Below are 13191 nucleotides of genomic sequence, written 5' to 3' on the forward strand. Positions count from 1 at the left end.
GAGTGGAGTGAGGGAAAGAGTGTGGAAAAAAGGTAACTGCCAATTTATTTTTGCGCTATGCTCGTCGCAAGACCACCTGTTGGGGATAGAGGAGGTGCTTTTGGCAGTAGCAGGGCTAAACAGGGCAGGCACAGTCTTGGGTTGAGACTGGCCACGCGAAATGGTTCTCACGGTACCTATCAGCCAAAAAAAGTGCCTGCCTCTCATACACTATGTGTGCTCTGTGCGGGCCGGCACGTACATGATCATGGATCGCACATAGCACACCAGGCGGGCCAAAATATCGAAGGGACGTGGGAAGTGATTTCAGGATCCCTTGCCGACAAATGTGCCGCTGGGAATCTCGCATGGCTGTTCTCCCGGACCAGGCCTGCTCCCAGCCAAGCTGCAATGGCCAGCGGCAGTGTCCAGTCAAATGGCGATCGACATTTGCAAAGAGCAATGCTCTGGGTTATCTATGCTTTTTGCAGCAGCCTGGCCTGTCAGAAATCAGCAGTCTGTGCCTGCAAATGGACAGAACGACTGAATGGAAGGAGGAGAAGCGCCGACCAGTGTGGACAAATTGGTGGCAATTATTTCGGCGTGCCCGTGCATGGGAACAGCCCGAAAACGAACCATCCGCGCTTATCAGTCTCAGATGCAAATCGCGCCCGCCATCCCTCTGCCGAAAATGCTCTGACCACTTCATTACACTGGCTGGCATGGAGCAGAGCAGCTATCTTCGAGATTCGTTGCTGAGGCTGCAATGAGATGCGATAAGGCAGCGGTGCGGGACCGCATTTCATGCCGCTCTTTTGCACATAGCGGCGAGTTTGTCGGGCAAACAGGGCATGTGGAACCTCTGCGCCATTCTTCTAATCGACGCTCTCTGGTCCGCATGGCCTGCACATCCTGCCAAGCTATGCCTTGTGTCGTGAAATGCAATCGCTATCTCTCTGTGGTCCTGCATTGGCGCCAGCGAAAATGTATCGGGAAAAGGCCCGTGCGGTCGCTGATTGCAGCGATCCTTGCTGCATTTGGCCTGCACATTGTGCGGTGCGGGATAAGAGCGCCCCGGCACGCAATCTGGCTGGCTCGGAGGGAGGCGATCATGTGCTGGCCGACCTGGCCCAACCGGATTTGGCAACGGACAGGATTGACATTCCCCCGGCGGGTACAGAGGCGCATGGCTCAGTCAGTCGAGCAGAAATGAAGTGGCCAACAAATACACGCTCAAAAGCAGTATAGTCAACGGACCATTCGCTGGCGGGTAGGAATTTCATGCACGCTCCCCATGTCCCCCGCCGCAACGAATATCGTGGCGAGACTGGGCGGAGCGAAATACAGCCTCCTGTACTCCCATTGGGTCCTGCGCGTCGAGCTAAACCGGGCTTCGCTAAACACGGAAACACTAGTAGCTGTTTAGAAGAGTGTTCGCTTTAGTTCCTGACCGAAAATAGCACTTGCCCGCCAGGAACGATGGCAGGGCACCCTAGAACATAGTGCAGGTTAGACAAAAAAACAGGTATATAAAGGGGGCTCGCAGCATCCCCTCCTGCCATTCTCCAGACCAAAACGCAGCTCGTTGCTTCACTTCCTTGCCTCTTTTCTATAGTCTGTAATATTATTCAACCTCACGCACACACCCCCCTGCGTTAAAACATTCGTATTTCAATAATGGGTTTCCCTGGATTTGGTAGTTCCGGGCGGTTCCGTTACACCAGCCCGATGACCCAGGTCATCCTTGTCGGCCTCGTCTGCTTCCTGTGCCCTGGCATGTTCAACGCGCTCAACGGTATGGGCGGCGGTGGCCAAATGGACTCCACCACGGCCTCAAACGCCAACACGGCTCTCTACTGCACCTTCATCATTTTCGGTATCCTCGGCGGGTCAATTGTCAACCTGTGCGGCGTCCGCTGGACCATCTTCGTCTCGGGTCTCTCGTATGCCCTCTACTCGGGATCGTACGTCTATCTCAACCACACCGCGAACGGTGCCTTCACCATCGCTGCTGGCGCTATTCTGGGTATTGGTGCCGGTGTTCTGTGGGCCGCTCAGGGCATGATCATGGTGTCGTATCCGAAGGAGGAGGAGAAGGGCAAGTACATCGCCGTGTTCTGGATCATCTTCAACCTCGGCGGTATGATCGGTGGCATCCTGCCGTTCGCCATCAACTACCATAACCCGAAGGACTCGCTGTCGGACGCAGTCTACATTGTCTTTGTCGTTCTCGAGGTCATCGGCTCGGCCCTCGGTCTGGCCCTCTGCCCGCCATCGCGCGTCGTCCGTGACGATGGGTCGTCTGTTGTCCTTGTCAAGTACACGGATGTGCGCACCGAGTGCGTCGAGATCATCAAGCTGTTCCTGAACCCGACCATGATCGCGCTGCTGCCGATGTGCTTCACCTCCAACTTCTTCTACTCGTACCAGTTCAACTGCGTCAACGGAGCCATCTTCAACATCCGTACCCGCGGCTTCAACAACATCTGGTACTGGGGTGCGCAGATGGCTGGCGCCTACGCGCTGTCGTTCCTGCTCGACAAGAAGGAGTGGTCTCGCAAGAAGCGCGGTCTCATTGCGTTCGCCCTTGTCGCTGTCTTCTTCAACGTCATGTGGGGCGGGTCCGTTGCTCTCCAGCAAAAGTACACGCACGGTCCTACCATCACTGGCCCCACTGACTATCCTGGAGGCAGCATTGATTTCCTGGAGCACAGCCGTGCGGCCGGCCCGATCATTCTGTACCTGGTCTACGGTATCGGCGACGCCCTGTTCCAGAACTTTGCCTACTGGATCATTGGTGCCCTGACCAACGACAGCCAGAAGCTCTCGCGGTATGCCGGGTTCTACAAGGGCATCCAGTCGCTTGGTGCCACTGTTGCGTGGCAACTTGACGCCAAGAAGGTCTCGTTCATGCACCAGCTCATTGGCAACTGGGTCCTGCTCGGTATCTCCCTCGTCCCGATGTTCGTAGTCATCAACAGGCTCACCGACCATTCGGAGTCCGAGATCGTTGAGGAGGGATTCGCTCATGACCACAAGGAGGCGCTCTCTGCCGGCAAGGCTGAGGCCGCTGTTTAAAAAAAAAACGCAGTGCTATTTGCTGGCGAGATCTCGCCATCTTGCCAGTCACCATTACCCTTTCCAAGCTCCTGTTATAACTATCCCGCTCTTTGGCCTTCGATTTCTCTCTGAGCTTGCTGTAGTATCATTTCTTCTATTTCAACCGTTAATTCAAGTCTCATTAACCAACTGACATATCGTGGATTTTTCAGAGCAGACCTCACACACCATCAGTCGCGATCAGCCTCAGGATAGTGGTAACGACTGGGTGGTGTCTGATCTCCATGGCCGGGTCGTCCAGCTTGCGGCCGAGCAATTGGTCAAGCAGCATCTTCAGGTGGTTGACCAGCACAGCAATGCGTGGCCACGCCCGCACTGATATGCCGCCGCATCCCACTACAATGACCTTGTTCTCGTGGTCGACGACCAGATCGGGCCCAAACATGAGCAGGGCGTAGAGCCCAGGCATGGTGACATCGCGCAGATACACCTTTTGTGGGTTGTTGGAGGACTGCGAAAAGTACGTCAAGAACGGTACCGGATACGAGTTCTCCGCAAATAGCGTCGACTGCGGATGGATAAAGACGCGGGTATCTTTCCGCATATCGTAGCGTTGCCAGTCAGTTTCGGTTGCGTTCAGCGTATCGACCAGGTGGAAGGAGACCTGGCGCGCCTCGTGCTCGACGCTGACGGTACCGGCGATCATTTCCTGATACTTTTGCTGCGGCAGACGCACACGCACGGTGTTTGTAGACAGGCCGGCAAACACGATGGCCTTGACGAGCATCTGGGTCTCGGCATCAGACCGCGGCGTGGCAGCTTCGGCGGCTTCAATCAGACCGGTGTCGCGGATAGCATCGCGCAGCATGCGGATATTGGACCTGACGTCGCGCATGGTCGTGAACGAGACAAAGTTGTCAGCGCAGGCCCGACGGCCGTCCTTCGAGCACCTTTCAAAGGCGGCTACGTCTGCCAGCCAGTCGCTATGGCCAGTGGCAAATGCCATGCGCTTCTCCCTCGCCAGCGCGCGCTTCTCGTGCGGGGCACTGAACAGCGGCTTGTCGCTAGCCATCAGCGACACAATGACGAGCATCTGGTCGAGAATACCAAACACCGCGCCGTACACAAGCATCTTTGCCAGCCGCAGGTCCGCCGGGATGCTGCCCAGGTACCTTCCCAGCGCCGTCAGCGCGCCGTTGACCTGCGTCGAGGCGCCCACGGCCACCAGCAGCCTTCTCGGCAGCAACGACAGGACCAGGCCTGTCGGGCGGCGAAATGGCGCAGTCCAGGAATTTCTGCGAGTCGGCGTGGCCCAGGGTCTTTGCCTGCAGGCACACCTGCTCGAGCGGCGTGCGCTGGATCTCCGGCTTGGTGTACTCAGGCCATGACGCGCTGCTGCGTGGGCCGTGAGAACAGCTTATAGCAGGTTCCGCGCTGGTTGCGGCCCGCACGGCCGCGGCGCTGCGTCGAGGCGGCCTGCGAGCAGAAGACCGTGGCGAGCCGGGCGATGCGCGACTCGGCGTCGTACTGGATTTCACGCACGCGGCCGGAATCCACCACAAAGCCGATGTCGTCGATGGTGATGCTGGTCTCGGCCACATTGGTCGACACCACGATCTTGCGCGACCCCGACGGGGGCCTGCGGAACACGCGCCTTTGCTCGGCGGGCCCAAGCCCAGCATGCAGGGGCAGCAGCGTGGTGTTCGGCAGGGCGCTCAGGGCGTCGATGGTCTTGGAGATTTCCTGCACGCCCGGCATGAAGACCAGCACAGCCTTGGTCGGGTCGGACGTTTTGTGGATGTGCTGCGCAATGGCCAGCACCAGCGAGTAGTCGATCTGCGTAGCGCTGTGGGCGAGCCCGAACTTGGAGTCCCAGCCGACCATCCACGACGCCTTGCCCGGAATCCAGCCCATGCTTGACGTAGTGGTCTGCGTGGTTCAGCCATTTCTGGGCCTCCTTTGCCGCCTTCTCGTCCGATGTTTCCGCTGCCTTCCTTTGCATGTTCTCGTACCGTGTCCTGTCCTGGCCGGTGCTTGGGTCATGGTGGCTCCTGACAAAGTCCTCGACATACACGTCATCAACCGGGAACGTGCGGCCAGGGATCTCCACAATCGGCGTTCGGTTCCCGAAATACCCACCAAACAGCTCGCACTCTGCCGTCGCACTCATCAGAACTACCCGCAGATGCTTGTTGCGCTCCAAGCACTGCTTCAGCAACACCAGAAGGAGATCCGAGTCGACCGACCGCTCATGCACCTCATCGCATACAATGTGAGTGACGCCTGGAAAGGTCTGGGTCATCGGTGAACATGCGCAGCAGCACACCAGTGGTGCAGAACAGGAGCCGCGTGTTGCGGTTCTGCCTGGACTCGCCACGCACAGCATAGCCGACTGTGCCAGAGTTCTCCGAGATATCCTCGGCTCGCTCTTCGGCCACGCGAGATGCTACGCCGATGGCGCTGATCCGCCGCGGCTGCGTGCAGATAATGTTGATCGGCTTGCCAGTCTGTAGCGCCTGGTCCAGGAGAAACTGCGGTACCTGAGTGGACTTTCCACAGCCCTGTTGCTCCGGACACGACTGTGCAGCGGTGGGACTCGACAAGATCACTGATCTTGGCACGGAAGCTCCATGCAGGCAGAGACTCACGCACTGTCTGCATTTTGCAGTACGCTGGGGTTAAGCTTCAGCGCAGCAAACATCTTTGACAGATGCTCAGTGTCCTTTGCAGTCTGCTTGTGCCGCTTCACATGCCGCTTCTTCTTTACGACCGCCTGGACGCCATCTGCATCCGAGGTGTTGCTGCTGGCTGTGGCAGACCCGCCGTCGACGATGCCACGCATCAGACCGACCAGGGCCGGCGGGTTGGCCAGCCACTCCTCGATCTGCGCCTCTGCCACGCTCACTGCCTCGTAAATCACCGGCATTGCGTCGTGACTGACCAGCCCATTGAGTTTCTTTGCAATGTGCAGCTTCAGGTAGCTCGGCAGCGAGTCGCTCGAAACCGTAATCGCAGGGAACTGCTCCGGATACCGGATCCCGGGCGGGAACCAAAACTCCAGCCTGGTGTCTTCCGGACACAGCCTGCGCGGCTGCGGACGTACCGCCACGCTGACCTGGAATTCACTCGGCTGCTTCACGCGGCGCTCGCCTGGGTAGATGGCCTCGATGCCCTCAAACTCGTATTCGATCGACTCGTACGTCTCCTCGCTCTTCTCCAATGCCAGCTCCGTCGGCGGCCTGGCCACACAGCTTGTTGTACAGCTCTGTCGCCGCCATGCTTTCCATAGGCCGCTAGATCCACCGAAGCTATGCTGCTGAGGGTCTGCATGCAGATGGTCGTCGGGAAGCCTGATCGGGCCAGGCGCTTGCCTGCAAGCTGGCGGGCGAGCCTCTGCTGGTCGTCGTTGTCGTTGTTGGATACGAGCACCAGAGAGGAGCGGTACGCACGCTGCATAAACTGCTCAGGGCAGGTCGTCCTTCAGGCACGTGTACGCATAGCCAGTCGAGCGCCTCGTGCTTGGAGTGCGTGTATTGCAACGCCTCCTTGACGTGGGCGGCACGGAACCCAGACAGGACCAGCGACTTTTCAATCGAGGAGTCCTTGCTAGCAGTGGGGGTTGGCTTGACCGGCTGCGCCTTCCCGAGGTTCCATGCCTCGGACCACGTGCGGATAACTGATTCTGCCAGATCTCGGTTCGTCTGGCTCATCTGTACCTCGGCCATGTCGTCCCATCGGCGGCGCGCAAACGGCTTCAGCAATTCCTCGCTCAGCCCCTGTCTCTCCGCTCGCTCCCTCCGTTCCCTCTCCTTCTCCCTCCGCTCCTGCTGCTCGTCCCTCTCCTTCTCTCTCAGCACCTTGACCGTGAACGGATCGTCCGAGTACTTCCAGCTGCCCTTTTCGCCATCGGTCCTTTTTGACCTTGTCGAGGTCCGTCCAGTATTCGCGGTGCATCGGCGGCAGCATCCGGTGCATGTTGGTGTTGGAGCGTAGGCGGTGCAATGCATAGGTGGCTGCCATGTGCCGGGCCTCCAAGGGCGCTGGGCAGGTGGGCCGGCCCGCGCTCAGTCGGCTCTGGCTTGAAAACAACCATGATCGGCTGGTTCTTTTCGATTTTTGTTAGCCGGATCGTGCAGCTGAAACCCTTGGAGGGCCCGCCGTGCATATTGTAGTCGGGCCGCTGCCATTTGCTCTTCTGCACAAATTCGTTGAGCAGAGTTACAGGCGTTTTGCCTGTCCAGTTGCCAAAAAGCAGCTTGTTCGGGTTCGGCTTCTCGGGCTGAGCTGCTGCTGGCTCGTCAGCAACCTTGCCCTTCTGCTTCCCCTTGCCAGGCTTGGCTGTCGCTGGAGCAGGATCGGCTGCCTTTTGCTGCTGCTTCTTTTTGCCGCCACCCGCCATTCTATAATAAAAAAGTGTGCGAAATTGAGACTTTGAATTGGCGAAGGAGGCAGAAGTGGTGCCTGAACTCTTAGAGGATCGAGCCATGGTGCCTTTTTTCCCCCATTTCCTCGAGCCGCCTGAGCCGACAGGCGATTAGCGCATTGAAACCCCCCGCTGCGGCGATGACTAATGCCTCATTTTGCCTCCCCTCTCTTCCAAACCACCCTCGCTTTTCGCTTTAATTTTTTAGTGCCACAGAATGTCTGAACTGAATGGCCAAATTCCAGACAATGCCAACGAGCATTGCCCTGGTCCCGACAGCGAGCAAGCCGGCAAGGCCGAAGGGTGCGAGGGCTGCCCGAACCAGCAGGATCTGTGCCACCCAGGCCCGCGGGCCTGACCCCGACATCCCCATAGTGACCGAGCGGCTCCAGGGCATCAAGCACAAAATCCTGGTGCTGTCTGGCAAGGGCGGTGTGGGCAAAAGTACATTTACAGCGCAGCTAGGATTCGCCCTGGCCACTGACGAAGACACAGATGTGGGCGTAGTCGACATTGACATCTGCGGGCCCTCGATTCCGAGGATCATGGGGTGCAAAGACGAGGAGATCCACGGCGCAGCCGATGGCTGGACGCCGGTGTACGTGCAGGACAACCTGGCGGTCATGTCGATTGGGTTCATGCTGCCGTCAGAGGAGGAGCCGGTGATCTGGCGCGGGCCCAAGAAGAACGGTCTGATCAAGCAGTTTTTGAAGGACGTCGAGTGGGGCTCCCTCGACTACCTGCTCTTTGACACCCCACCCGGCACCTCGGATGAGCACCTGTCAGGTAGTGCAGTTTTTGCGTGAGAGCGGCATCACCGGCGCAGTCGTTGTGACAACGCCGCAGGAGGTCTCGCTGCAGGATGTGCGGAAGGAGATTGACTTTTGCAGAAAGGCGCGGGTGCCTGTCCTGGGCGTCGTCGAGAATATGAGCGGCTTTGTGTGCCCGGGATGCCATGGCGAGTCCAAGATCTTTTACCCAACCACGGGCGGTGCCAAGGCCATGTGCGAGGAGCTCGGCATCCCACTTCTGGGCTCTATCCCCCTTGATCCGCGCATCGGCAAGGCCTGCGACTTTGGCACGTCCTTCACCGACACAGTCCCTGACTCGCCAGCCACCAAGGCATACCTCGACATCATCTCCAAGATCAAGTCACTAGTAAACTAAAGCCATTTGGGAATGTAGAAAGACAAAAATCTACTTCTTCGACGCGCCCAGCTTGAATGTGCCCTTGCGTTCGTGCTCGCGCTGCTTCCTGAGCCACTTGCGGTAGCCCTGCAGCGAGTTGATCTTCTCGCCGTAAAAGTCCGGCAGCGGGTTGTTCACCGACGAAAAGCTCGGATCCGACCTGGTTTGCCTTGATATGGTGGAAGAACTCGGCCTCCTTCTGGTCCAGCGTCTGTGCCAGCCGCCGGTTCCCGATCTTGTACCAGACGCGGCCCACCGAGGGGCCCACCGCAAATCCCATCACGCCGCAGAACATCGTCGCGCCGCCCAGAATGACAATCGGGTCCACGCCAAACAGCGTCGTTTGCGGGTTGATCGGCAGTGAAGCAAATACCGCTGCTCCGCCCGCCAGGACCCAGCATCGAGCAGGGAAGCGCCGCCAGGCGCTCCCATAGACGCCGCTGCTTGCGCAGCTGGAAGAACTCTTGCCAGTTTATCTGCGCTGGCGTCTCGTTCTGAACCGGGCGGGTCAGGTGGAACCGCCGAATTAGGACCTTCTGCTGTTGCTGCTTGGTATAGGCTGTGCGCGCCGTCAGACGCAGCATATTAGTCGTAGTGCCGAGCATTGGTTAGCGAAATCTGAATAAGAAGCAAATGGCTGAAATCTAAAAGCTGGGACTGTAAATGGAGACAAAAGATGCTATTGCCGCCTATCGGGCTTCTCTTGTCAATGACATAACATCAGCCCCGACTAGTGGCGATCCGAATCACGTGTTCAGATTAGCATCCCACCATTTTTGCCGCACGCGTGGGCTGAGGACTGCGGTTGCTGCTGTGTATAGTCGTCTGCACAGCTCTAGTGCAAAGACGAACGCGCCGTCGAATACTAATGCTGCTGGGCTTCTAAACAAATTTCTGGATATGCGGCGCTTTGACCAAGAGATGGATGATTGTAAATCAATTGTCACATTCCTCGTGGAGAAGGGGTTTAAAAAAGCATGATTCCAAAGAAAATCTACTGCTGCTGCTGCTGCTGCTGCTGCTGGTTGGCAGTAGGGTCCATGATCATGGCACCCATCCTGCACAGAATGTCACGCCCCTTGACATACACGTCCGTCACTACATGCGGCACATTGGCGCTGGCCTGGGGCGGCACCAGCACACGATCCAGGAAAGTGCGCACACGCCTGAACGCCTGGCGCGTCGGCGCACTGAGCGCAAACCGGAACCGCAGGAACTGTGCATAGAAGATCGGCGCCAGCAGCGGTGTCTGGAACGTAATCGCGCCAAGCGTCAGCCACGTGCCTACCACAGCCACCTCCCACACACCAACCTCCCGCAGCGCCGGCGAGTAGTACTTCGAGCTCAGCTCTCCCAGCATCTTGCTGGTAGCGTGCAGCCGGGCTCAGGGCAATGGGCGCGCCGTTCGCCTGCCGCGCCGCCTGCAGCTCCGCTGGCACGCCGGGGAAGAAGATCGGAATCAGGGTCGACCGCGAGTACGTAATCACGTGGAACAGCGAAAACACAACGAACGGCAGCAATGTCACAACAATCGCCCGCTGCGTAAACCAGTAGAACGCCAGAAGGAGGTACTCGACGTTCTCGTCGAGAATCAGCCGCCGAACGAAACGCCAGGTTGAGCTGCGGAGGACCGTACGTCTTGTATATCACGAATGGTATACGAGAGCAGCGCTCCCATGTACGCAGACGAATAGTACCAGTTGGCGGAGCTCGCTCCAAGCATCCGCTTCAGATAATACATGACACCGAACGTCAGCACCACCACGTGCCCAATCCACCAGTAGAACTGGGCAGTCTACAGGATACCAGCCTCTTTTTGTTAGCAGCCATGAATTCGATGCAGGTGCATCCGTCATTCTTTTGGAACGGCTTGGCTTACCTGGGCCAAGTTGGTCAAGCGCACTGAAACTGGCGACGGGCGAGAATGTGCCGGCTGTGCCATTCTGAGTGAAAGTAGAAAGAAATAAAGGCCACTGAAATGTAAGGGTGGAAAAAGCGCTCCGAAAGAGGTAGAACAGGAAGGAAGTATGCAATTTCGAAAGATGCCCAAATGCACTATGCGCAACCGCCAAGCGCTCTCTACCCTAACTGAGCGCACCCCGATGACAGGCAGCCAGCATCTGGTGATCCGCACACTTTGATTTCCGGCGGGTACTGATCAGCGCGCTCGACTGGGCTCAGCATGTGATGCTCATCTTCCGGCGTCAAATGCCCTTTTCCCCGGGCCGTGGTCGTGGAAAAGCCGACGGTGTCCGGCAGACGACCAGAAACCAAAGCGAGGCAGCGCGCAGTAGACACACGCAGCTCTCCTCTCTAGTACTCAGTTTTAGACACCATGGACTCCTCTCACCACCGAACAGATTGAGCTGCCCTCTGGCATGCTCACCTGCTACTTTATCCGCCACGGCGAGCGCATCGACCACATTGACGACGAGTGGGCAAAGACCGCAACCACCCCCTACGACCCGCCCCTGACTGCCGACGGCCACCATCAAGCCCGCAAGACCGGCAATCTTATCTATGACCTTGAAATCGAGGCTGGCAGTGCCCTGCCCTATGCAAAGGACATCATCTCCCAGACCTCGTACCACGTCGTCACGTCGCCGTTCCTGCGCTGTGTGCAGACGTCCGACAGTCTGTTTCAAGGCTTCCGTACCAGGGCCAAATCCGTGCAGTGGAATGTGGCTGTGGAACCCGGTCTGTCGGAGCTCATGAACGACCAGTACTTTGACGAGCAGGTGCCAAGCACCATCATCGATCAGCGGCGCGCCGAGATTAAGGCTGGCGAGGTCTGCAGGGACATGCAGCATGACGCGAGGTATGTGGAGGCGAGCCAGAGCCTGCCAGTGTATCCCGAGAACTTCCAGGATATGATGGCCAGGTTTGTGTCGACACTGGACCGCACTGGCACATACTTTGCCAATGAAATGTACAAGGAGGACTTGTGTTCATTTGGTCCGCCCAGGCGCCGTGTTGTCGTGTTTGTCACGCATGGGGCTGGCATCAACTCGCTGATCTGGGCCACGACTTCCAAGTACGGCCGCAACGATGCTGACTATTGCTGTCTGACACGCGCCAAGCTGGCTGCACGGCGGGATGCTCGCCCGCTGCTGGATTTCGGCACCTCTCGCATCTCGTCATTCATATGGAATGTCGACTACAGGGCATATAACAAGCACTTGGCTGTATTGTAATATCTACGAGGACTATGTTTCCCGTTCTTTTTAAAGTGATAGATGATATAACCCCTGCTCAACTAGAAGCGCTTCGATGTCTTGATGTTCGACCGGTTAGCCAGCACCATCTTGTGCAACTGCAGCTTCTTCTCAAGCACGCCTGACGTGCCGTTGATAATCGCCTGCAGCTCGCCCGACAGCCGCATGTGGAACTTGCGCTCGTTTCTCTTCTTGACCGAGTCCAGAATCCACACGATTGCACGCCGCCTCCGCTGCCGCAGGTTCAGCGGCCGCGGAATCTGAATCACCTTGGACCCCTGCCGTCCGCTCTTCGTGTCCATAACCGGTGCTGCCAGCTCAACCGCATCCTGCACCACCTTGTACGGATCGGAGTTCGTGTGTGCACGGATATCAAGCATCGCTTCCTGCACAAACCGCTCAGCACGCAGCTTCTTGCCGTCGCGCATGATTGTGTTCACCAGCTGCGAAAGGAGCGGATCAGCACGCAGGCGTGCACGGTCCTCGGTGCTGATCACCGGCTCCGGAATCGAGTTGCGCGGGTTGATCGCTACCTGGCGAGTCCTCCAGCACCTGCTTGGTGATTTCAAGCTGCCGTTTCGTCACGTACGTGCGCTGCAGAAACTGTGCTGGCGCTGCAAAGGGGCGTGTGAACAGTGCGCGGAACATGTTTTTGAGAAATGTGAGTGCGCTATCTTCAAATAAATAGAGGGAAATGCAATGGAATTCGAGAATTAGCGTGCTTACAAGAGCAAAAATTCTCTTTCCTGAGCCTGGCTCAGAGCTTGGCAGGGTGGATCGCGCATCGAAAAATACGCTGGGCACTGATGATAACTGCTAATCGGCTGATTACATTTGGTGCTGATCGGTCCCGTGATGGTGGTAGTTGCAGCGAAATGCCTGTTTTATTGGCTCGCTACTATTTGCTTCTTTGTGACTAAAAGGGTTGCATGATATACTATCCAACGTAAACACAAATAATTTTTGTAGCAAGCCCTGCTAAGCTCGATTTTACCGTGGAGCTCGTGGTCATCGACCGTTAACGTAATTGGAACTTCATGCGAGAGGTTTAGAACGTCCAGTCGTATATCCTCTTTGAACTCCTCCAGCTTTCGGTCACCTCGGGCGCCATACATGATTTTCCTTGGAACAAGGTTCTGACGAATGACAAGCAGACGAATTATATAAGTAGTCATTTCTATGAGCGATTTGGAAGGAAATTCAGCATTCGACAATTGGCAACAAAGTGGCTACTCAGCCAGTATTTATATACTATTTCTATGAGAATCCAACAAACATACTCTTCTAATTTCTGTCAGCTTATATCTACTCTGGCGATGTATCAGA

General features: G+C 57.1%; 8 protein-coding genes across 8 annotated transcripts; 4 read left to right on the forward strand and 4 right to left on the reverse strand.

Moving 5' to 3' along the window:
- Window positions 1-828, forward strand: DL89DRAFT_13464 (uncharacterized protein). Its single transcript, XM_040883353.1, has one exon. It carries the CDS (start codon window positions 58-60, stop codon window positions 736-738), a length of 681 nt encoding a protein of 226 aa, XP_040747500.1. The 5' UTR covers window positions 1-57; the 3' UTR covers window positions 739-828.
- A 728-nt stretch (window positions 829-1556) lies between these two features.
- DL89DRAFT_264209 (MFS general substrate transporter) lies at window positions 1557-3217 on the forward strand. Its single transcript, XM_040886148.1, has one exon. It carries the CDS (start codon window positions 1708-1710, stop codon window positions 3055-3057), a length of 1350 nt encoding a protein of 449 aa, XP_040747501.1. The 5' UTR covers window positions 1557-1707; the 3' UTR covers window positions 3058-3217.
- Window positions 3177-7480, reverse strand: DL89DRAFT_264210 (P-loop containing nucleoside triphosphate hydrolase protein). The gene is given in 11 exon segments (XM_040886149.1): window positions 3177-4240; window positions 4287-4431; window positions 4454-4932; window positions 4961-5332; window positions 5364-5600; window positions 5620-5722; window positions 5748-6265; window positions 6301-6498; window positions 6528-6935; window positions 6961-7068; window positions 7130-7480. 11 exon segments carry the CDS (start codon window positions 7436-7438, stop codon window positions 3260-3262), a joined length of 3858 nt encoding a protein of 1285 aa, XP_040747502.1. The 5' UTR covers window positions 7439-7480; the 3' UTR covers window positions 3177-3259.
- A 148-nt stretch (window positions 7481-7628) lies between these two features.
- DL89DRAFT_264211 (cytosolic Fe-S cluster assembly factor nbp35) lies at window positions 7629-8810 on the forward strand. Its single transcript, XM_040886150.1, has 3 exons — window positions 7629-7765; window positions 7791-8248; window positions 8289-8810. The coding sequence occupies exons 1-3, from the start codon at window positions 7680-7682 to the stop codon at window positions 8627-8629; spliced, it is 885 nt and encodes a 294-aa protein (XP_040747503.1). The 5' UTR covers window positions 7629-7679; the 3' UTR covers window positions 8630-8810.
- Window positions 8602-9303, reverse strand: DL89DRAFT_264212 (mitochondrial import protein Pam17). Its single transcript, XM_040886151.1, is given in 3 exon segments — window positions 8602-8810; window positions 8839-9025; window positions 9045-9303. 3 exon segments carry the CDS (start codon window positions 9253-9255, stop codon window positions 8660-8662), a joined length of 549 nt encoding a protein of 182 aa, XP_040747504.1. The 5' UTR covers window positions 9256-9303; the 3' UTR covers window positions 8602-8659.
- Window positions 9304-9644: 341 nt separating this feature from the next.
- DL89DRAFT_319869 (uncharacterized protein) lies at window positions 9645-10713 on the reverse strand (the record flags this gene model as incomplete). Its single annotated transcript, XM_040891161.1, has 4 exons — window positions 10530-10713; window positions 10287-10445; window positions 9988-10230; window positions 9645-9962 (listed from the first exon to the last, which is right to left on the reverse strand). Exons 1-4 carry the CDS (start codon window positions 10590-10592, stop codon window positions 9645-9647), a joined length of 783 nt encoding a protein of 260 aa, XP_040747505.1. The 5' UTR covers window positions 10593-10713.
- Window positions 10714-10873: 160 nt separating this feature from the next.
- On the forward strand, window positions 10874-11875 carry DL89DRAFT_13542 (phosphoglycerate mutase-like protein). Its single transcript, XM_040883360.1, has one exon. The coding sequence runs from the start codon at window positions 11029-11031 to the stop codon at window positions 11842-11844; it is 816 nt and encodes a 271-aa protein (XP_040747506.1). The 5' UTR covers window positions 10874-11028; the 3' UTR covers window positions 11845-11875.
- DL89DRAFT_264213 (ribosomal protein S7) lies at window positions 11824-12598 on the reverse strand. The gene is given in 2 exon segments (XM_040886152.1): window positions 11824-12398; window positions 12418-12598. 2 exon segments carry the CDS (start codon window positions 12511-12513, stop codon window positions 11907-11909), a joined length of 588 nt encoding a protein of 195 aa, XP_040747507.1. The 5' UTR covers window positions 12514-12598; the 3' UTR covers window positions 11824-11906.
- Window positions 12599-13191: the final 593 nt, after the last annotated feature.

Source organism: Linderina pennispora (genome assembly GCF_002104995.1).
Source record: "Linderina pennispora strain ATCC 12442 chromosome Unknown DL89scaffold_1, whole genome shotgun sequence".
NCBI lineage: Eukaryota > Fungi > Kickxellomycota > Kickxellomycetes > Kickxellales > Kickxellaceae > Linderina > Linderina pennispora.

Coding starts and splice junctions, on each gene's coding strand:
- DL89DRAFT_13464 (XM_040883353.1), top strand. CDS start 58: ATGCTCGTCGCAAGACCACCTGTTGGGGATAGAGGAGGTGCTTTTGGC.
- DL89DRAFT_264209 (XM_040886148.1), top strand. CDS start 1,708: ATGACCCAGGTCATCCTTGTCGGCCTCGTCTGCTTCCTGTGCCCTGGC.
- DL89DRAFT_264210 (XM_040886149.1), bottom strand. CDS start 7,438: ATGGCGGGTGGCGGCAAAAAGAAGCAGCAGCAAAAGGCAGCCGATCCT. Junction 5,723..5,747: donor GCAAAGGACACTGAGCATCT/GTCAAAGATGTT, acceptor GCTGCGCTGAAG/CTTAACCCCAGCGTACTGCA. Junction 5,333..5,363: donor TCCTGTTCTGCACCACTGGT/GTGCTGCTGCGC, acceptor CCGATGACCCAG/ACCTTTCCAGGCGTCACTCA.
- DL89DRAFT_264211 (XM_040886150.1), top strand. CDS start 7,680: ATGTCTGAACTGAATGGCCAAATTCCAGACAATGCCAACGAGCATTGC. Junction 7,766..7,790: donor CAAGCCGGCAAGGCCGAAGG/GTGCGAGGGCTG, acceptor CCGAACCAGCAG/GATCTGTGCCACCCAGGCCC. Junction 8,249..8,288: donor CTCGGATGAGCACCTGTCAG/GTAGTGCAGTTT, acceptor TCACCGGCGCAG/TCGTTGTGACAACGCCGCAG.
- DL89DRAFT_264212 (XM_040886151.1), bottom strand. CDS start 9,255: ATGCTCGGCACTACGACTAATATGCTGCGTCTGACGGCGCGCACAGCC. Junction 8,811..8,838: donor CTGGACCAGAAGGAGGCCGA/GTTCTTCCACCA, acceptor AAGGCAAACCAG/GTCGGATCCGAGCTTTTCGT.
- DL89DRAFT_13542 (XM_040883360.1), top strand. CDS start 11,029: ATGCTCACCTGCTACTTTATCCGCCACGGCGAGCGCATCGACCACATT.
- DL89DRAFT_264213 (XM_040886152.1), bottom strand. CDS start 12,513: ATGTTCCGCGCACTGTTCACACGCCCCTTTGCAGCGCCAGCACAGTTT.